The sequence below is a fragment of the Oncorhynchus keta genome, chromosome 11 (assembly GCF_023373465.1).
Source record: "Oncorhynchus keta strain PuntledgeMale-10-30-2019 chromosome 11, Oket_V2, whole genome shotgun sequence".
NCBI classification, from domain to species: Eukaryota; Metazoa; Chordata; class Actinopteri; order Salmoniformes; family Salmonidae; genus Oncorhynchus; species Oncorhynchus keta.
In genome coordinates, this window is record NC_068431.1 from 29,139,470 (window position 1) to 29,161,929 (window position 22,460).

The 22,460-nt window shown below is 43.8% G+C and overlaps 2 protein-coding genes across 3 annotated transcripts in view; one reads left to right on the forward strand and one right to left on the reverse strand.

Annotated features, from left to right (window-relative positions):
- Nucleotides 1-4,896, forward strand: part of LOC118390033 (protein phosphatase 1E-like) — a 73,560-nt gene extending 68,664 nt beyond the window's left edge. The window contains exon 7 of the mRNA XM_035780173.2: nt 482-4,896. Within this exon, the coding sequence (XP_035636066.1) occupies nt 482-1,398 (917 nt within the window). The 3' untranslated portion in view covers nt 1,399-4,896. The remainder of the gene's footprint in view (nt 1-481) is intronic.
- Nucleotides 4,897-7,659: 2,763 nt separating this feature from the next.
- The window catches only part of LOC118390032 (E3 ubiquitin-protein ligase TRIM37-like), a 36,005-nt gene continuing 21,204 nt past the window's right edge, over nt 7,660-22,460 (reverse strand). Inside the window, exons 18-25 of one of the 2 annotated variants that reach the window (XM_035780172.2) lie at nt 15,479-15,561; nt 14,152-14,340; nt 13,683-13,982; nt 12,027-12,182; nt 11,638-11,827; nt 10,967-11,076; nt 10,287-10,433; nt 7,660-10,095 (exon numbers count right to left, since the gene is read on the reverse strand). In XM_035780172.2, the coding sequence (XP_035636065.1) occupies nt 10,037-10,095; nt 10,287-10,433; nt 10,967-11,076; nt 11,638-11,827; nt 12,027-12,182; nt 13,683-13,982; nt 14,152-14,340; nt 15,479-15,561 (1,234 nt within the window). In that variant the 3' untranslated portion in view covers nt 7,660-10,036. Of the gene's footprint in view, nt 10,096-10,286; nt 10,434-10,885; nt 11,077-11,637; nt 11,828-12,026; nt 12,183-13,682; nt 13,983-14,151; nt 14,341-15,478; nt 15,562-22,460 lie in introns of both variants that reach the window. The other variant, XM_035780170.2, reaches the window with a different exon arrangement.

Consider the following 22,460-nt stretch of genomic DNA (forward strand, 5'->3'; position numbering starts at 1 on the left):
GCCCTACTGTGACCTTCTGTTCCCAAATCCTAAAGCTTCCCTAATCTGATATCAAAACAACCACTTCCTCGACAGGAAATACTGTAGCTGCTACATTAGAACTGTTTCCTACTGCATGCAGGAGAGGAGAAAGGACAGATATTGCTACACTGATAATCATTTCCATGTTTATATAAATACATTAGTCACAAAAGGCTGAACAGAAAGCAAAGGCGGCAAGCAGCAGATATTATATAATTATTTATTAAATTAAAATGTATTATTTGTTTTTCTCCACCTTGATTTCAAAACAGATGCATAGCATGGTGGACATGACAGAAACAGCAGCACGGAATATCAAATTATATTGCTTTCAGCTCTTTGGGGTGTTTATGCCCAGGTTGCTGTTCAGCACTTTGACAAATGTTTCAATGATACATTTCTTACAATATATGATTTGTTTCCCTCGTTTCTTATCTCTCTTTCTCTTGGTGATTGACAGGCGACAATGAGCACAAGCCCTACATCTCTGGCGATGCCGACCACCACATAGTCACATTGGACGGCACAGAGGACTACCTGATCTTGGCCTGCGACGGCTTCTACGACACAGTCAGTCCTGATGAGGCGGTGCGTGTGGTCAGCGACCACCTGACGGAGAACAGTGGCGACAGCACCATGGTGGCCCACAAGCTGGTGGCCTCGGCCCGCGATGCTGGCTCCAGCGACAACATCTCCGTCATTGTGGTCTTCCTTAGAGACCTCCGCGCGCCCCCCCCGGGAGAGGAGGAGGGGGCAGGGGAGGAAATAGAGGATGAGGAGGTGGAGGAGGAAGGGCAAGGGGAGATGGCATGCCAGGACGGGGGCACCGCGGATGTTGGGGGGAAGAGTCACTGTTTCCTGCAGCAGTGCTCGGCTCCAGCCGACCTGGGCTATGAAGACCGCATGGACTCATTGACGGACAGAACCAGCCTAGGCTTGCTGGGGCCCACGCTGGGAGAGGAGGGTCCGATCAGGCTCCCCCTTGCCAGCTCACACCCGTCCCCGTCCTTAGGCCTCACCCAGAACCTCATGCCTGCCGAGGGCCATGGCGCGGCCTGGTTGCCCTGTCTAGAAGAGGGGCTAAAGGGCTCCAGGCACAAGCACCGGCCTAAACTCCGAGTCCCTACCTGCCAAGATCCCAGCTCAGATGGACAATGGCCCCTGGCGGCCGCCCTGTTTGGCTACGCGGGGAGGCACACCCGGAGGATGGAGTGCGTGAGCCCCAGATGGGGGTGGTGGTCCCAGGATTGGGGCCGAGCGCCCAGGGAGCTCCCCGGCCTGCTGCACTCCACCCGTAGTGTGCCCTACCCCCAGCGCTGCCCTGAGAGAAGGCCTGGGGTGGCCCTCCCCCACCTACCCAACGGCAGCAGAGTCTGATGATGTGACATAATCTCCACTAGCTCCTCTCTCTCCTGCCCCTTCCTTTATCTGACTACAGTCATTCATTCATCCATCCATCATAAACTCCCCATCCAGGACACTGGCACCACCCCGTCCGTCCGTCCGTCCATTCATCTCTACAAGCACCTACCCCTCCCCATAGCCACACAGCCCCATTCAGGAGGCCGGACATAACAATTTACTGCTCCTGGCCCATATTGCAAACACATACTGTACTGTACTCAGATTCATAATGGAATACACATTATCCACTCACTCCATCTCCATAAATGGGAGTAGTTAATACAGGATTATAAGATTAGTGGTCACTTACCTGAATAAATCCAACATGTATAGACCGATATGTATTCCAGATGGGGTTACAATAGAGGATAATGGCATCTAAAAGGGGATATTATTAAGAAATGATATTCTATTTATAATGTTGGGGATGACATCATGCAAGAGCAGACATTAATCAGTCTGTGCTATGCCTGTCAAATTGATGGTTACATAACACTAAACACAAGATGTGTTCTCATTGACGAGAAGTCTTTCCCAACAGGTTGGGTGTGAGTAAGTTCCCTATCAGGCATTGCAAGACTTACTGGGCCAGAATAGTTAAGATAAAGCAGCAGAACATATGCCTTCAATATCTGTCACTTAAGACCATTTCCTGAAAAAGAAAAATGGATGGGAATTTTGACCCTCAGTCAAAAAAGTCCCTTCTAAACTTCCCATTACAATGCGGACCCATGTGTGTCATATCACTTACATGGGCTACTTAACCAATCACTATACTGCTTTACAATTTCACTAACAACAATAGAGCATAAGCATGATGTCAAAGTCTTCATCTCTGGTTTGACAAATATATAAATTAATCTTAATCTCATTATCCTTTCAAATGTAAATGGTATTTTTTCAGAAACTCCATAGTTTCAGCAGGTAGCCTAGTGGTTAGAGCATTGGACTAGTAACCAGAAGTGTTGCTAGAATGAATCCCTGAGCTGACAAGGTAAACATCTGTTCTGCCCCTGAACAAGGCAGTTAACCAACTGTTCCTAGGCCGTCATTGTAAATAATAATGTGTTCTTAACTGACTTGCCTAGTTAAATAAAAGTTTATAAAAATAAACTAGTAAATGCTATCTAGCAATGACTAGGTTCTATAAAATGTGCCTCCACTCTCCTGGCCCAGGCAACCACCATTCAAAATTTATCAAAGAAGGTTAATTCTCACTGTTGGAAAACCCCATCTTTATACCCTTAAGAAAACAGGAATTGTTTGTGCCATTCCTGAAATGTTCAACTTTTACTAACAAACACATTGTGCCATTTCCATACTTTTGTTTAAAAACCTCACCCGCTCCCGCTCCAGTCTCATTGAGTTCCCAGGGGCAGGAGACAAGGGCACAGGAAACAAGTGACCAAACCACCTCAGTGACCCACAGTCACACGGAGAAACACCCCCAGCCAGTCAGTCAGTTCCCAATCACTGTCATTGCTTACTGCTCCTCTGAAACAACTAGTCGTCGGTCGCCTGCTGGCCTACCCACTGAAAAGCATGGTGGTCATTTACAGAAGACCATTTGGACAGTCACCATTAAGCATCTCCAGAGAGCAGAATGTATTCCAGTTGTAGAATGTACATGGAGCCCTCCCGGGACCTTCATAGATGGCCCAATAGGACTGAGACAGTAGTGGTGTTCTGGACTTGTAGCGACGCTCCCTGTGTGGATGTAAGAAAATCATTTCTGGATGCAGTACACCTGGAAGACAATATTCTGGAGGTGTTTTGTTGATCGTGGGAGAGGAAATAATCTATAATTGATCAGCTTACCACCGTATCCTCACAAAGCTGAGCATTCTATCCTGGTGTTCCACTCTGAAGGAGCAGGATGTGAATAAGCGGACTGCCTTTCGGGTTAAAAGATGCCCATGCTTCTGCATCTTTCTCTTTGTGTAACCAACACCTGCATTTCGACTCTCGGAACAGCGGACCACACTAATTGCCATTTTCTGACCAATTATGAAAGACAACCATAAAGTTGAATATATAAAGGTAGTTATCAAATGCCCTGAGTCTCCCCTACCTCAGCCCCACCCCCAGCCCCACTCACATCACCTGCTTTTTTGGAGCTTTCTGCTTCTTTTTGAGAGCAAAAAAAGGTGCACATCTTTCCCATCCTAAACATTCCTCACACGGGGCACCAATTGCTTATTGAAATAGTAGTACATTCATATTATGTACATGTAAGTATGAATGTGTTCAGGCGTGTGGGTACGTGTTGAGAGTATGCATGCGGTCTGTCTTATACGTCTGCTATATAAAATCACCAATATTCTGTGTTGATATCAAGCTTCACAGCCCCCAGCAATGTACTGTACTGTTCATGTGACACCTTTGGAAGGAGAGTCGTATATACGTTAGCAGTGCTTGAGTGACAAGGGAACATGGGAATTTAAATGCTCCTCAAGGACCATCCACTGAAATGTCAAAATGGTCACCCCCTCACAGTCTTTGATAGCTTCAGTCATTTGTAAGACGCTGATACCTTATCCAAGCCATAAACAGAAAATCGAACTCTATAGTTCTTCAGCTAAACTTGCTGGCTCGCTTAACCCACAGTTCTTCTCTTTCTCACCCACTGCTGCGGTACAAAGGACACCCCCATGCCAGTATGACACTTTCCCTGATGATAGTAAAAGACCACACAGTTCAGGTCTCTTCCGCTCTCTCCCCTTCCCTTTCCTATGTCACTCAATTGCTCTCATGACTCTGCACTGTGTCCACGAAATGCTTTGTTCCTGTAAGCAATAATGAATCTTTATGAGTCGCGCTTGGAAAGGCTCCCTCAGAGGGTTTGTCTTCACTGAGAAAGGCAGAGCTAGAGCCAGATCAAACTAACAGCCACCCTCCTAAACTCTAACCAGTGCTCACATTGACATGAGCACCCACCACTTTACTTCTGCTCAATGGGAGTATGGGACACAATCTATGATGTACCCCTTGGACAGTTGTCGCTGTACACTAATATGTTTGGTGGCTTAATTGAATTAGTCCCAATGAGAAACACAACAAAGGGCTCTATTCAATCTGTATAACTGAAATGTTACAGATCGCACAATAGAAATGTAAAGGTGATTTCCGATTGAGCCGAAACAAATGCATTGTTTACTGTGAATGCAGTTTCCACTAACATGGGAACATTGTCTTTAAATTTCAATAACGCTGTAACGCAATACCTCTGTGATATGGATTGAATCCAGCCCAGTGTCTCTAAGCTTGGCCAGCCTCCTCTCACAGGGCGGTTCAAACTCTGTACACCAGGCATCCCTGAAGACAAACCCATGACCAGCTGTTCCCCAACCTGCAGGTTAGGTAAACCAGTAAAAAGTTTCAGTATCTGTATTTTCTGTGTTCTTCTCGTAATATAAACATGTGTGTGTATCTGAACTGGTGACTAGTATAATGTATAAAGATTAAACCAAGTATTTTGTCTGAGTTTTATTTGACCTCTTGTACAACCAGATGGACTATAATTAGGCCTATGGAATTCTCCCAAACGTGTGTGTGTGTAAACCCTCAGCTGTGTGCTGTACTCTTGTCGAGACTCCAGTGGCTCCACTTAGAGAGCCAGGAGACTTAATTAGTGTCCTTAGCCTCCACCTGTCAAGCTTAGACTCTAGCGATAGAACAGCCATATTTAATTAACTATCAAGATTATTTTTAATCAAGGCCTCCAACTGTCCTGTGGTGATATGCGCGTATGCCCATGTATGTACACGATGGCTAGTGTTCACAGTTTAGGTAATTGCCAGCACCCTGTAAAGTGTGTCAAGCATTCTTAAGATAGGGATGGCAAGCTACAGCATTTTAATAAAATATACTGGAAAACGAAGAGGGCACTTCCTTGTTAACATCCAAGCAGAGAAACTGAAAAATTGCAATGTTTTTATTTCACCCTCCAGGTGGAATGAATGGTGTGCAGTCAGATGTCCATTTATCTTTTCTCTGGCATAAAACATTCATCATCATTATTTGTGTACCTTTTTTTTTTCCAAAGCATTCTACATCAAGAACCCTTCACAAATTTCAACAGAATTTCAGAAACAGATTTTCAGACTTACTAAGTACAACGTTTGTGCTCCACATAGCACATGGTATGGTATACTATTTACAGATGGAAATGCAGGGATATACCTGCTGGCTCAAACATTTGACATTATGTAGCAGCACCACAGCTGAGCTTTTGCTCATGGCCTTTCTTGCTGCAGCATTTAAGGCACACATACAAATAATGAGGAGAGTAAATCCCTGCTCTTGTTCATCAGCTTGACACACACACACAAAACTTAATTACTATGACTGCGACCATATCTGGAGCAGTTTAGCGTCTGACATAACAGATGAGCGTTAATATCCACCAGGTTTCACAGAAGATTGCGTGTTCCAAATGTAATCGAGAGTCACTCCCACAGGAAAAGCCATGGCTTTAATCTATGTCACACTAGTGCTCGATTAAGGGACATTCAGGGCATCAGACCAAATACACCCATTTTCTCATTTAGGGGAGTGCTTTCTGGGAGCCTGCAAATAATGGTGGAAGATGTAGTGTTGTGAGAGGGACATTAATTGAAGGCTGAAATAGGGACTTACTCTAATGGAGTCTGGAATTACACAAAACACTGTCATAGCTGCTTTGCTTGAAAGTTATCAACAGACTCCTGTTACTATAAAAACTAAATCAGCTCAACACTTATGGCTAGATTGTATCAGATCCGCCCTAGCTGACACCCGCATAGCGGTTGTTTTGACGGTGTCGGAGGTGGAACTGTGTTAAGAGTTGTCAAATCCACAAGCGGCTCCCAGCATTATACCTAAAGCGGACATTGCCATTGGCAGCCCAGAGTTGCATTGTTGCAACATTGTTTACAAGTTTGAACACTAAAATGTGAGATGTAATCGATATCTTGATTAGGCTGATAGAAATCGTCATCATTTTCAATTTGAGCATCATTATTTCTATATAGTCTACACTTTGTTCTGAACTTCTAACACACGTGTCAAACTCATTCAACTGAGGTACGAGTGTCTGCAGGTTCACTCCTCCCTTATACTTGATGAATTAAAGGTCACTAATTAGTTAAGAACTCCCCTCACAGTTGTCTAGACAGACTCTAGGCCCTCCATGGAGTAAGTTTGACACCCCTGTTCTAATGTAAATGGATGGGTGTGACAATGATCACAAGAGCAGCTGCTAACCGTTTTGACAGCTCTATCGCGGTTACTCCAACACCGCCAAAACAAAGCTATGCATGTGTCAGCTATCGCCGGTTAACACTTGATCTCATCGAATCAAGGCCTTAATCTGGATGTATTTGATCTGCTGTTCTAGTTTGAGTGAAATCAGGGCTAAGGAAAAGGGGATTACAATATGGACATTTTCAGTGGAAGAGCAGAGGCACTTCCTGAACATAAACTTAACAGATATTAAAAACTATCATAACATGATGGGAAGAGACATTACAGGGTACATTATGACCTGTACATTGTGGCTTTATTGACAATACACTAACCAAAATGGCTTAGACCTAGAAAGCTGTTCAAATCCATCAAAACAACTTATTCATGAGAATCAATTTCTAACTAATGTGAGCAATTACCCAATAAAACATTGGTATGAAGTGGAGCACTAGTGATGGCACTTTGAAGTAGCTTCGTTACACATTACCAACATATGTAATGTGAATACATATACAACATTATGGGGTGGTTAGAAATGGGATGAGGGAAACCTGCTAAGACAGACTATTTACCTGTAGTAGGATAACAGTAACTTGAGTCATGTCAATTCCTACGGGGCTTTCTGCACTGCAGACTAATGTGCAGCATGTCCTCTCCAATCCTCCTAAATCAAGCCCCGCTTCTGGGCATGGTGGCCTTCTGAAAGAAGGAAGAGTTCGTGCTGGCCGGATGCAAGCAGGACATGGCAGGTGCCAACGTTCACTCAAGTACTCTGTTGAGCTCAATCTCTAGCCACGCCAACCTGACACACTAAGCCCCTACCACCCACCCTCCTATACAATGCAGACCTCAAGAGACGAGGGGTAACCCCCACTGTTGTGGTTGCCTCCACATCTGCAATGGAGCTCTCATACAGTTGATGTTGGATAAAACAAAAGCAGGATTTTCATTGTTACATAAATTCAGCCATTTCATAAGTATTTCCATATTTAGGTAACACACATTCAGTTTCAAGAAACCATAAAATATTTTATTTGTTAAGTCATATTCTATTAGTTACAACAACAAAAATGACATATACCCAACAAATAAAAATCCCACTGCATTCTGGGACAATATAAAATAAAACACTCATGGTAGACACAAAGGAAAGCATGAACACTTGAAACCATCTAAATCACCCTCTTTCTAGTACCTTTCCTAAGTCAGCCCTTTCCCACTCAGACAAATACACAGCTACAACCTGGGCACAAACAGAAATGTGCATAGTGAACTGACAGTGAAATAGATACAATTAGACCATATCAGGATGAATCTGGAGCTGTATATACAAGGGCACAATAAGAGGTTTAAAGCATATTGTCCACCCTCCGTCTGCCTGTTCAACTCCATTAAAGCCATGCAGTTTTAGGCACACATGATGGAACATTAGGAGGCTGTGCAGCTGGGGGTAAACATCAGGCATCCTACAGCTGAAGGAAGATATTTATAGTGTAAACCACTGAGCTCTCCATTCAGGCATTTAGAACATATTTCCTTATTAGTCAATGCACACCAGTATACTTTGAGACATCTTACACATCTCCCTTTCAAGAGATAGAAATGTTTACAAATTCAGTTGGGTCACCTCTTCAGTGTACATTTCAATGAAGACAGTCTTTGCCAGTGTTCATTGTTCTCCATGGTACAAAGAGTACAGTTTCTGCTATGATGTCCATGTGGATGCTAGTGTGGTCGTCAGATTGCTTTTCAAGGGTTGAAAATAATAAAATGTTACTGTGTAAATAAAATGGTCCACGGTCACACAGCAAAGCTCAACTACAAGGAAGAGATGGCACCTTCTGATGGGGAAAAAAAGGATATTGAAAGAAAATTGCTCCATGACATGCTTTAAAGAACAGAACACTTCACATCACTGTTGGGAAGCCTTTGTACAAAACAAACACTTATTTACACGTCTCTTGTCAAACAAATGACTTTCCAAATATTGCCTTGGTCAAATCTTGCCCAGAAAACAAGCAAAATAAAATAATCTAGAATCAAGACGACGGAATGTGACATTTGGATCCATTTTTTGAGAAGGAATCGACTAAATTGAAAAACAAAATTATATCTGCTTCATAGAAGTCAAAATGTGTGAATTTGCATGGACCCATTTTTTCAAAGACGAGCAGAATAGCTGAACTGGGAGGAGTTGCGCACACAATACAGAAAAATAGTTAAGATAGCAGCGCAGAAAACTCAAAAACACCACCTACAAACATGCCTATGTTACAGAGCTGATCTTGACATGGGCTGCAGAAAACACTTACTGGTGAAAGAAAGAACCCTGTATGTACGGATAAGGTACATCAGCTTTGATGTTTAATTACGAGACAAGGTTAAAAAGCACTTGAAGCCCAGACTGTCAACCAAGAAAGGAGAAAGGTCAGTGTGAATCATCAATTCGGGCAAAATCCGCTACGGTGAACAAGAGTCATGCCTAATCTTCTACTAAGAAACTACTCAATACACATTCAGAAGGTAGCAATCTCTTACACATGCCAGAGAAGGACGTACCATTGATACATCCTTCAAGGTGTCTACACAGCAGAAAAACTGGTTCTTGTTCTGAAAGATTTACTGGGGGGCAAGCAACTCCAATCTACCGGGAGTAGTAGACGAAATACAGTAGTTTGCAATGATAAGATTTGCACAGAAAGGGACTTCCTAACAAGTTTTAAATCAATGGTGAAACAGGAATAAAGGTACTAAATGCGTCCACTTCAAGGCGTTCGTTCAGACTGTTTTCAAGAATGGTGTGTTCATTACAGCACTGTGTGATGCCTGCCTAACTGTGCTCCTCCACACAAACACATCAATAGCACCTCATTGAATCAGAAAGGCAGAGATTTTAAGGTTCTCTTTCTGTTGTGAAGCAGGTGTACTGTGCTTAATTCTCAAAATTCACCAGAGCCCAATCGATGTCCAGACCAAAGCCCAATCGGAGCATTTAGACGTTGCAAACATCAACCATGAGGTTAGTTACATATGATAAAATGTTACTATTTTACTTTTCACAACGACAGCCTAAAGAATGTCTCTCGCAAATATATTGTTCCTCGCCCCATTCTAACTCATATTTAATCCAATTTACATTTAAATATAAATGGAGATTAATAAAAAGTGATCAAATATATTTACATATTTTGCAGTCATCATCAAGGTGCTCACTTAGTGAGTTTTAGCATTCTCATTGCATTTGGGGTTGCCGGTGACTAGAATGACTGCATGCAAGTGTCTACACAAGTGTTGGTGTACATTAAAGTTCTATACACTGCTCTCCAGTGCCCATATGGCGATGGCCACTGTTTAGACCGGCTGTGGAGGCCATGTTGGAGGGGAATCACCTCTCGGTGTTCTCTCCTGTGGTGTAGCACAGGTCGTCCGAGTTCAACTGGGTCCCTGGGAGGAAAGAACAGAAGCATTTAAAACACTGAGCTTAGCATTTATTTCCTTCCACGGTACTGGCAAGGTGATTTGAGGCTAAAATGTGTTAAGTGTGCAGAAATGAGATCCCACACTAATGTATGTGTGTTTAAGTGTTTGTGTGAAGGGGTTAGACATATATGTGTGTGGCAGGTAACAATATTGACCTGCACAGGGCAGTGCCTGGTCATCATAGCAGCAGTCTCCAGCCTCCAGGGCCACCACCTCATCTTCGTTCTCCGTGTCACAGTCGATCTCACTGTCACTGCTCATACCTGGCAGCAGCACCACCGTCTGCTTATGGACAAGATGACCTGACAGACAGAAAGAGCGGGGGGCACAAAGGACAAGAGAAATCAGAGTGACAGAGAACGAGAGAGGCAAACAGAAAAGGGAGAGAAAGGGCACATAGGTCAACAAAAGAGGGGGCCGGAGGGACAGAAAGGAAAACAGGAGAAAGATAGAAAGAGGGAGAAAAGGTACATGCAACAGAGTGGGGGAACCACCAAGACCAATATAGCGGCATCTCCAAGGTAAGAGAAACACCATCACCGCCAAGAGCACAGCTCATCCTGCACAGGGCAGAATAGACACCTCTCTGTCTCTCTACAGACACCAACTCATCCCCAAGATCATTAGGGTTAAAACTGCAGAATAAACATCCTTTAAAATTCCCTTCACCAAGAAGATTTTAACTCTACCTCAAGTATGGTATTAGATTACAGTATATTTTATCCACAGATAAAAAGTTGAGCTCAATCCTTACTGCCGTCACAATAGCATTCCTCCATAGTGGAGGGTCGAGGTAGAGGTGAAGGAAGAGAGGGGTTAGAGCAGTACGGCTCACTTTCATCAGGGCGTGAAGAGGGTCCCTCTGCCAGGGAGAGCAGTGACTGGCGGACCTCAGCCGTCTCCTCCAAGTCACAGTCCAGAGAGCTGTCCGTCAGCAGGCCGGACCTAAGGGAGGTTGAGGTTGATTTGCCATTTGTTTAAACCACAAGTGATATTGATTTCAATACATATGGGAATAATTTTCTTCCTTTCTTTCTAAAGGTACTATAGGGATACTTTTGGCAAGAGAGTGAAAGCTAATAATTTCACCACTAGTTGCTGGTCTATTTCAAACCTAAACAGTTTGGAGAAAAGCTCACTCTCAGCCCTGCTTTGTCCGTTGGGAAAACCAATTTAATCCCAAAATAGGGTGGTGCATAAATTCATAAATTCCAGTCTAGTTAGCTAGATCAGCAGTAGTCCAAATAGGTTGGCACAGTAAAGTAATAAAACAAATAGTATCACTGTGGCTCAAAACAAATATAACGCCTAAAACAAATGGTTCAATTGGAGAGGGTTTGGCATGGGGTAAACACTTACCAAGTATACTTTCCAATTATCATGTGCCCTTCTCCAAGCACCTGGACTATAGAAAAACTTTGTTTTTGAAGTGGGAAAATGTAACGGAATCGCCACTAATGCATAAGGGCTAGGGTTAGATTTAGGAACAGGGTGTTATAGTCTTACCCCATGGGCTGGGTTCTGGGTCGTGCTATGGTGGAGGTGGAGATGCCGTTGAGGCCCCCCAGAGCGTACAGGTCAGCCCCGTAGAGCTGCTCCTGGTCGTGTTTGGAAATGCAGGGCTTGCTGTCGTAGCATGACGATGAGCTGCCCAGAGAAGGAGGGGAGCTGTGCACGCTGTGTGGCTTCAGGGATCCTACAGTATGACACAGCACAGGGAAACACTGGTCAGTCAGAAGTCATTCACTTTTGGTGCATTGCATGAATGTTTTACAAATTAGTGCGACACGTGACAACCATACATTTGGGTACTTAGGTGGAGCCATGGCGGTGTGTCATCACTGGTGCAGGTCTAAACCCTGCTAACCCAACCTCTACCTGGGTTTACTACTGACCTTCTGATCCATTGGGGGTGTCCCTGGGGAAGAGGCTTTGATCACTGGACAACTCTTCACTGCTCTGGCCTCTTGACTCCTTCTCCACTCCGTCTGTAGCTCTTCTCAGGCCCAGCCTGCTGCCCTCCTGCTTGGGAGACAAGGCCTTCTTCCCTCCTGCCACACAAACCACAGTTGGACGAACATCTGACTGAGCAGTCGATAGCTCCCCAGTTGGCTGTTTAGAGTCAACCGTAGAAAGTGCTGTGAAATGCTATTCAATTCCACAGATTGTAGAGTGTATTGTGTACAGTGAAGGTGTATAGCACCAACAGGGTTGGGTAAGTTACTTTCTAAATGTAATCAGTTAGTTACCTCTCCAAAATTGTAAACTTAATTGGGGACACTAAAAGGCCACTAAAATGTGCAGTTTTGCCCCACAACATAATGCCACATATGTCTCAAGTTGAGGGAGCGTGCAGTTGGCATGCTGGCTGCAGGAATGTCCACCTGAGATGTTACCAGAGAATTTAATGTTCATTTCTTTACCGAAACCACCTCCAACATCGTTTTAGAGAAATTGGCTGTACGTCCAACAGGCCTCACAACCGATGTCAATGTTGTGGGATTATGGTATGGGCAAGCATAAGCTACGGACAACAAACACAATTGCATTTTATCGATGGCAAGTTGAATGCACAGAGATGCCGTGATGAGATCTTGAGGCCCATTGCGTGCCATTCATCCCCCCATCATCACCTCATGTTTCAGCATGATAATGCACAGCCCCATGTCGCAAGAATCTGTATACAATTCCTGGAAGCTGAAAATGTCCCCGTTCTTCCATGGCCTGCATACTTACCAGACATGTCACCCATTGAGCATGTTTGGGATGCTCTGGATCGACGTGTACGACAGTGTGTTCCAATTCCCGCCAATATCCAGCAACTTCGCACAGCCATTGAAGAGGAGTGGGACAACATTCCACAGGCCACAATCAACAGCCCGATCAACTCTATACAAAAGGTGTCATGCTGCATGAGGCAAATGGAGGTCACACCAGATACGGACTGTTTATTTGATCCACATCCCTACCTTTTTTTTAAGGTATCTATGACCAACAGATGAATATCTGTATTCCCAGTCATGTGAAATCCATAGATTAAGGCCTAATGAGTTTATTTAAAAATGGACCGATATTCATATATGAACTGTAACTCAATAAAATCTTTGAAATCGTTGCATATTAACTTTATATTTTTGTTTAGTATAGTTAAATAAGAGAGCAGCAGTGTGATTCACATCAATGCTCCATGTAGTTATCAATAATAAGTGATACACGTATTGCCCGTAGGCCAGACCACTGCTGTCATCCTTACCTCCAAGTGTTTATTCAAATTGGATAATCTTTGGATCCCGATAGCAGTCACACCATTGTAAGACATAGCTTGGACTGTAGCCTACAAAAGCCTATTCCTGCTCTTTTCCTGTGATCCACCAACACATTTGGTGTGTCATCATAGTGGTCTCTGACTTGTGGTCAGACTTGCTCAGGCGGAACAAACTTAAACTTGCCCTTTTTTTCAATGCTAATTTGAATGTCATTGAGAAAACAGAAAAGGTGTCAAAGATATTTTACATGTAATCTGTTACTCCCCAATCCTGAGCACCACTCACCAGAGTGACAGTGTCTGGAGGCCCCAGGTCCTTTCCCCATCAGATCCAGCTCTGTGGACTTTCTGCTGGGCCCCAGGTCTGAGTCTGCGTGGTAAGAGGGCCCCTGTTCCCCTGTGGCTCTGCTAGAGGGTCCTACCCTGGCTTCCCCCCGCGCCTCCAGCTGAAACTTGACATCCGTCATCTTACTGCGCACCTCAGCCATCTGGGCCTTGAGCCGGATCAGGACCCCTGAGTCTGGGGCTCCCCTCCTCACTGCCTGAGGCCGGCGCTCACCCCGCTCCTTTCTGGAGTGGACTTGGACTGAAGAGAGGTATAGAGGAGAGGGACAAGCGCGATGAAGAGATTAAGTGGCTATTGTTTGTGACTGTGCCCTAGCTTGGCTACACAGTACAGAGTAGAAAGTACAGAGTAGAAAAAAATATGTTGTATTGTCACATACACCGGATACGCCGTGAGAGAGACCACCTACCTTGGCTGTGCAACAGGGAAGCAGGGGGTCTGGGCTGAAGGCCCCATAGTGACTCCACGTTGCTGTGTTCCTTCAGGTCCAGTAGCTGGATGAGGATGACTGGGTCAATCTCCAGCAGACTGCTGTTGCTGCCAGCGGAGGAGAGACCTCCACCACGCCTCAGACACCTGGCCCCATGGTTAGAGCCTCCTGGGAGAGACAGGGGAGAGTCAGAGGTATGTTCAGAGATACAACGGTGAGGAGACAGTTGCAAAGGGGAATTGGAGACCAAAAGTGAACTATACTGGATGAGTCAACTGACGCTTTGAATAAGTTTGGAACAGGGCATAATGAATACTAGTTGCAAAAGGAAATCTTTATTTACTAGGTTTATCACACAGAGGAGCGCTGTGGCTGCTCAACAGCTCACACTCCATTATGAGTTACAGTAGGCCCATTTCAGACAAGATAACTCCTCCAAACTCTAGCCATGTCATAGGGGCAGCAGGTCGCCTTGTGGTTAGAGTGTTGGACTAGTAACCCCAAGGTTGCGAAATCGAATCCCCAAGCTGACAAGGTAAAAATCTGTCGTTCTGCCCCTGAACAAGGCAGTTAACCCACTGTTCTTAGGCAGTCATTGAAAATAAGAATGTGTTCTTAACTGACTTGCCTAGTTAAATAAAGGAAAAATTTAAATTAAAACAGCTATGAGAGAGCAGTAGAACAATCAATCATTAAGGTCTGCATACAATGAGCATTTGAGAAGGGGAGAGATCAGAGATTGGAAATGGCAGCGGGGACAATAATCCACTTTGCAGCCAATGTTTAATGAATAAATGTAAATAAACCAATATGGGGCATGTAATTATGGATATGTTCCTTTCAGAGGAGAGAGTCAGATAGTAAGTAAAAGAGACAGCCAACATGTCAGAGTTTAAGGGAGGCCAGTGCTGAATTGCTAAAGTCAAAATCAGTTATCAAAGTACTGAAGAGTTGGCTTCTAACAGGACACACTTCATGCATGAAAATCTAAGCATTGTTATGCAGCCCTTTACACTCCCCTTTGGTTGCATTTTCATCCACTGAAGCTACCACCTTTCCACACAACACACTTAAAACGTCCCACATCAGCACCCATGACAAGTCATCACACTGACAATGAGTCATCGTCTTTAAGCCCCATTACACTAAAACACACACTAAAGAGAGATCTGATGAGTGAGATAGAGATATAACTAGATCAAAAAGAGGAGAGAAAGATGGCATACAGAAAGGGTATAGAAAGAAAAGAAGGGAGGGAGGGGGAAAAGGAGGGAGTAGAGAGAGACAAAGTGGAGGAGGAGGTTACCTGCTGCCCCTGCCACATCGTCAGGCAGTTCTCCCTCCTCCATCTCCAGGTTCCCACTGAACTCCACATCATTCTCCCCAGACCTGAGAACCAGAGACCATCAATATCTGGACTGGGAACAACGTTGCTACAATGTCAGGGTCAAAATAAGACTAAACCTTGAGCTGACAACTACCACTAAAACTGACGGATGCCTAAACCATGGCAACACATGAAAAAGGTCTACCTATCATTTCAATTGATTGAGCTGATCAATTGGTTTCATTTGCCGATTTATTGTTACAAGAAATTACCACTTGGGGACATTTGGTTCCCTACGTGGGCCTCTAAGGATATAGAAACTGTGCACGTTCAAATCAACCCCACTTATGGAACATTCCGTTCCTTGGCCAATACTAAGGCCGGGAGATGACATTATGAGCCAACTAATAAATCAGCTTATGCAAGACCTTGGTTTGACCAGCAACTCAAATTAGAAAGTGTGTCCAGGACTCCCTAAATCACACAGAGAAGTGTTCCCTCATCAATAAGCTTCTTAGGGTGATTAGACACAAAGTGCTCCATGTTAGAACAGACCAGCTATATACAGTGCATTCGGAGAGTATTCAGACTCCTTCCCTTTCCCCACATTTTGTTACATAGCCTTTTTCTAACATTAAATAAAAGTTTCCTCAATTTACATACAATACCCCATAATGACAAAGCTTAAAACTGGTTTTAGAAATGTTTGCAAATTTAATTAAAATCAGGCCTTTATAGTAGAGTGGCCAAATGGAAGCAACTCCTCAGTAAAAGGCACATGGCAGCCCGCTTGGAGTTTGCCAAAAGGCACCTCAAGAACTGACCATGAGAAATAAGATTATCTGGTCTGATGAAACCAAGGTTGAACTCTTGGTATGAATGTCAAGCGTCACATCTGGAGGAAACCTGGCACCATACCTACGGTGAAGCATGGTGGTGGCAACATCATGCTGTGGGGTAGTTTTCAGTGGCAGGGACTGTGAGACTAGTCAGGATCGAGGTAAAGATGAACAGAGCAAAGTACAGAGAGATCCTTGATGAAAATATGCTCTAGAGCACTCAGCACCTCAGACTGTAGTGAAGGTTCACCTTCCAACAGGACAAGGACCCTAAGCACACAGCCAAGACAACGAAGGAGTGGCTTCGGGACAAGTTTCAATGTCCTTGAGCGGCCCAGCCAGAGCCCGGACTTAAAGACAATCAAACATCTCTGGAGAGACCTGAAAACAACCAACCTGACAGAGCTTGAGAGGATCTGCAGAGAAGGGAGAAACTCCCCAAATACAGGTGTGCGAAGCTTGTAGCGTCATACCCAAAAATATTTGAGGCTGTAATCTCTGCCAAAGGCGATTCAGCAAAGTACTGAGTAAAAAAAAAAAAAAAAAATGAATATTTATGTAAATGTAATATAATTTCTTTTTTTAATGTGCAAAAATGTCTAAAACCCTGTTTTTCCTTTGTCATTATGGGGTTTGGGGTATTATGTGTAGATTGATGAGGGAAAAAAACAATTGAATTCATTTTAGAATAAGGCTATAACGTAACAAAATGTGGAAAAAGTCAAGGGGTCTGAATACTTTCTGAACGCACTCTCTCTACTGATAAACTGGATGGACAGTGCACGCAATGTTCTCTCTGGAATGGTACAGCTTCATGACAAGTCATTCTGTCCTTTTAGCAGGGGCCAAATGGCCCCATGGGATGTGCGTGCCCATTTGAGAGTATTCCAAGTAAGGTGTCCGTGTGTCTGCATGTACTTAATGCATGCTGGTATAAATTGGTCTGCTTAAGAAAGTCCTGTACACATTCCTAGGTATGCCCTGGGGGAGAAGAGGGGATAACAAGGGAAACACAGCAGCTATTGTATCAGACTCCAGTACAACATGAGTCAGATCTCCAGCAGAGCGTCTCACTCGCCACCGCACCACTCAGCGCATTTATAGACAGGGGAACGACGGAGCAACACATCCCAGAGCATCTGTCCAACCAGAGAAAAAAATTATAATAAGCCCTACCGGACCTACAGCAGTGAGTGAGTGAGTGAGTGAGTGAGTGAGAGAAGTGCCTTGTGGGCAGAGAGTGGGGATGTCAATTGACTGTAGTTTCCCCCTACAGACATGGGTCTGTGTGTGTGTGTGTGTGTGTTCTCTATGTTGTGTGTATATATTTGTGCATCCATGTCTGTATGAATACGTAGGAAGCCCTTCTGTGAGTGTTTATGTATACGGTCCACATGTGATAATGTGTAGGTACTAGAGGTCGACCGATTATGATTTTTCAACGCTGATACCGATTACTGGAGGACAAAAAAAAGCCGATACCGTTTTTTCTTTTTAAATCGGCCATTTTTTAAAACAATTTATTTGTAATAATGACAATTACAACAATACTGAATGAACACTTATTTTAACTTAATATAATACATCAATAAAATCAATTTAGCCTCAAATAAATAATGAAACACGTTCAATTTGGTTTAAATAATGCAAAAACAAAAAGTGTTGAAGTAAAAGTACAATATGTGCCATGTAAGAAAGCTAACGTTTAAGTTCCTTGCTCAGAACATGAGAACATATGAAAGCTGGTGGTTCCTTTTATCGTAAGTCTTCAATATTCCCAAGTAAGAAGTTTTAGGTTGAAGTTATTATAGGATTTATTGGACTATTTCTCTCTATACGATTTGTATTTCATATACCTTTGACGATTGGATGTTCTTATAGGAACTTTAGTATTGCCAGTGTAACAGTATAGCTTCCATCCCTCTCCTCGCTCCTACCTGGGCTGGAACCAGGAACACCTCGACAACAGCCACCCTCGAAGCAGCGTTACCCATGCAGGGCAAGGGGAACAACTACTCCAAGTGTCCGAGCGAGTGACGTTTGAACCCCACTAACTAGCTAGCCATTTCACATCGGTTACACCAGCCTAATCTCGGGAGTTGATAGGCTTGAAGTCATAAACAGTGCAATAATTGAAGCATTGCGAAGAGCTGCTGGCAAATCACACGAAAGTGCTGTTTGAATGAATGCCTACCATCGATCAGTCAGACTGCTCCATCTAATCATAGACTTAATTATAACATAATAACACACAGAAATACGAGCCTTAGGTCATTAATATGGTTGAATCCGGGAAAACTATTATCTCGAAAACAAAACGTTTATTCTTTCATTGAAATACGGAACCCTTCTGTATTTTATCTAACGGGTGGCATCCATAAGTCTAAATATTCCTGTTACATTGCACAACCTTCAATGTTATGTCATAATTACGTAAAATTCTGGCAAATTAGTTCGCAACGAGCCAGGCGGCCCAAACTGTTGCATATACCCTGACTCTGCGTTCAATGAACGCAAGAGAAGTGACAATTTCACCTGGCTAATATTGCCGGCTAACCTGGATTTCTTTTAGCTAAATATGCAGGTTTAAAAATATATACTTCTGTGTATTGATTTTAAGAAAGGCATAGGTGTTTACGGTTAGGTACATTCGTGCAACGATTGTGCTTTTTTAGCAAATGCGCTTTTGTTAAATCATCCACCGTTGGGCGAAGTTGGCTGTCTTTGCTAGGAATAAATAGTCTTCATACAGTTTGTAACGAGCCAGGTGGCCCAAACTGCTGCATATACCCTGACTCTGTTGCAAGAGAAGTGACACAATTTTCCTAGTTAAAATAAATTCATGTTAGCAGGCAATATTAGCTAAATATGCAGGTTTAAAAATATATACTTGTGTATTGATTTTAAGAAAAGCACTGATGTTTATGGTTAGGTACACGTTGGAGCAACGAAGAGTTCCTTTTCGCGAATGCGCACCGCATCAAATATATGCAACGCAGGACACGCTAGATAAACTAGTAATATCATCAACCATGTGTAGTTAACTAGTGATTATGATTGATTGATTGTTTTTATAAGATAAGTTTAATGCTAGCTAGTAACTTACCTTGGCTTCTGACTGCATTCGCGTAACAGGCAGGCTCCTCGTGGAGTTCTTTCCAACAGTCCAAGGGTCACTATTTGCCCTAGGTACCACTGCCGTCAACACAGTCAGTCTAGCCACAGTCAAGAGGAATGTTAGGGAGATTACTGAAGAGATGCCACTTATCCAGCAGCAGATGAAGGCACAGGCCCTCAGGTTGCAACATGTGGGAAAGTCTCTCCAGGACACTATTCTGGTGGTCAACACACACACTACTCTCCTGAACAAAACTATCCTGTCTGTAGGAAAGCTAGCAGAGGTCATGAACCATGACTATGCCTATGTCCAATTGGTTCGATTGTTACTGGAGGATTTTCTCTGTGACGTTAGATCTTCTATGGACCACTTGGCCATGAATAGAATCCCCTCATATCTAGTGCCCCTCTCAATGGTGCACAACATATTGACCTCAGCTACTTCAACCACGATAAGGACATTACAGTCACATTTGGCTTGTAGTCTGGGGTCGGCCATCCCAATACAAGTTGAGGTTGATCGTAATGAAATGGGATTTCTACTGACGTTGCCGGTTGTTGAACTGGAGAATATCTATAGATTGAAAACTGTTTTCAATGTAAGATTTTGTCACAACAGTATCCACGTAAAGATTGCCACGCCCCCAGTTGTAGCTTACCAGGAAAACAACCCAGAATTCTCTCACCCCTAACCTGTTAATGTGTACTCTAACCAAAGATGTCCACTACCACTGTCCTAGCAAACCGTTTGTCAGGGATAACACTGAGCGTCTTTGTGGTATTAAAGCTATCACCAGCGAAGAATGCTGTAGAGCCAAACGAACAGCCAGGGATGGGGCCACCACCACACAAGTGGAGGTGATAGGGAACCGATGGTTGGTCAACACACCGTTCTCGTCCGACTATGACTTGGGCGGCAGGGTAGCCTAGTGGTTAAAGCGTTAGACTAGTAACCGAAAGGTTGCAACCCCAGAGCTGACAAGGCACAAATCTGTCGTTCTGCCACTGAACAGGCAGTTAACCCACTGTTCCTAGGCCGTCATTGAAAATAAGAATTTGTTCTTAACTGACTTGCCTAGTTAAATAAAGGTAAAATAAAAAAATAAAAACTTACGAACACCATGACTCCATCACCCAATTGAACCTGTTTTTGTTAAGGTACCAGAGGGGGCGATTGTTCACATAGCTCTCTATCAACTTCCCAACGACAGGATAGACACAGAGACTGAAATGCCGGACGCTTTTGCTAAACGTTCTTGAGTTACCACAAGCCATTCAAAACCAAATCCAGTAGGAGGGAGCCATGACTGTTGATCTTAGCGTACGGGATGAGGCACTTAGTTGACCCGACTGACTACAGACCAAAAGATTGGTCTGTCGCCAGCTCTTGGACGGTGCCGGACAGTATCCTGACTGTTACCATGATCCTTGGTTTTATTTCCCTTGGTGTGTGCACCTACTACGTACACAGGCGCACACATGCAATGGAAGACCTGATGAGGTCTTCTACTAGGATCACCCGTGGGACGGAAGCGTCCTAAAGTTGGCAGTAGATCCTGAAACCCCCTTAGGGGGTCCAGTCCCAGCCTCCTCTCCCAAACTCGCTAGGTCAGCCCAGTAATATGCCCAATGTAAGCTTTGTCCTTCAGGGGCCAAGTTGTTCCAAGTGCCTTAACTACCCACCTGCAAGTAGGATCACCCTAGACATGACAGAGACAATGCCATGATAGAGTCATTTAGCCAAGACCTTGGACATATATAGAACATAGTCCAAATGAGATGATTACGGTGTGGTAGACACATTTTGTATACATTCATTCCATTATTTTGTGTTTCATTTCCTTTGACACCTAGGAAGCAGTAGAGCCCCAATGCCGCTCGTTTGGGGAGGAAATGTAATGATGTATTGCCTGAGTGTTGTGGATTATTAACGTCTGCCAAGTTACTGCCTAGGTCCACTAGCCGGGATAACCGGGCCGGAACACAGAGCCACTGCTGGACCTTCCAGGTCCATTTTGGTGGTGGTCCGCAGCTTGCGGAAATCCTACCAGGGTGAACCACCAAGGGGGGACTGCTATGATGATCCAGAAACCAGGACATCCGATGGTCATTCTTATGGTGGGTTGCAACATGCAGAATCATTCCAAGTTGAACCTACCAGAGGGGGATAGTCATGACTGTCCTGATCAGGTCAGGTTACAGGAGACCACAACCCTACAGATTCTCTCTCCACCCCAACAGAGGAGGAGAGATCTAGGGGTCTGAAGATGTGGGGGTTTTATGACCCCTCACGCCCCTGATAAATCTTAGGCCACAGACAAATTCCTTTTGTCCTGTTACTATGGAGAACCAGCCTCAGAACATTAAACATGAAATAAAAGGACTTTGGAATAATGGTTTCTGTCAGCCACAACGGTGGTCATGACGATAGATTGAATATGAAAATATATGTCATTTTTGTTTTGTTATTAAAAGGTTAATAGATGACGACGTTACAATGTTTTTGTAATAACACATGTTTACCTAGTACAGTGGGGCAAAAAAGTACTTAGTCAGCAACCAATTGTGCAAGTTCTCCCACTTAAAAAGATGAGAGGCCTGTAATTTTCATCATAGGTATACTTCAACTATGACAGAAAAAATTAGGGGGGGGGAAAATCCAGAAAATCACATTGTAGGATTATTTAATGAATTTATTTGCAAATTATGGTGGAAAATAAGTATTTGGTTACCTACAAACAAGCAAGATTTCTGGCTCTCACAGACCTGTAACTTCTTCTTTAAGAGGCTCCTCTGTCCTCCACTCGTTACCTGTATTCATGGCACCTGTTTGAACTTGTTATCAGTATAAAAGACACCTGTCCACTACCTCAAACAGTCACACTCCAAACTCCACTATGGCCAAGACCAAAAAGCTGTCAAAGGACACCAGAAACAAAATTGTAGACGTGCACCAAGCTGGGAAGACAAAATCTGCAAAAGGTAAGCAGCTTTGTTTGAAGAAA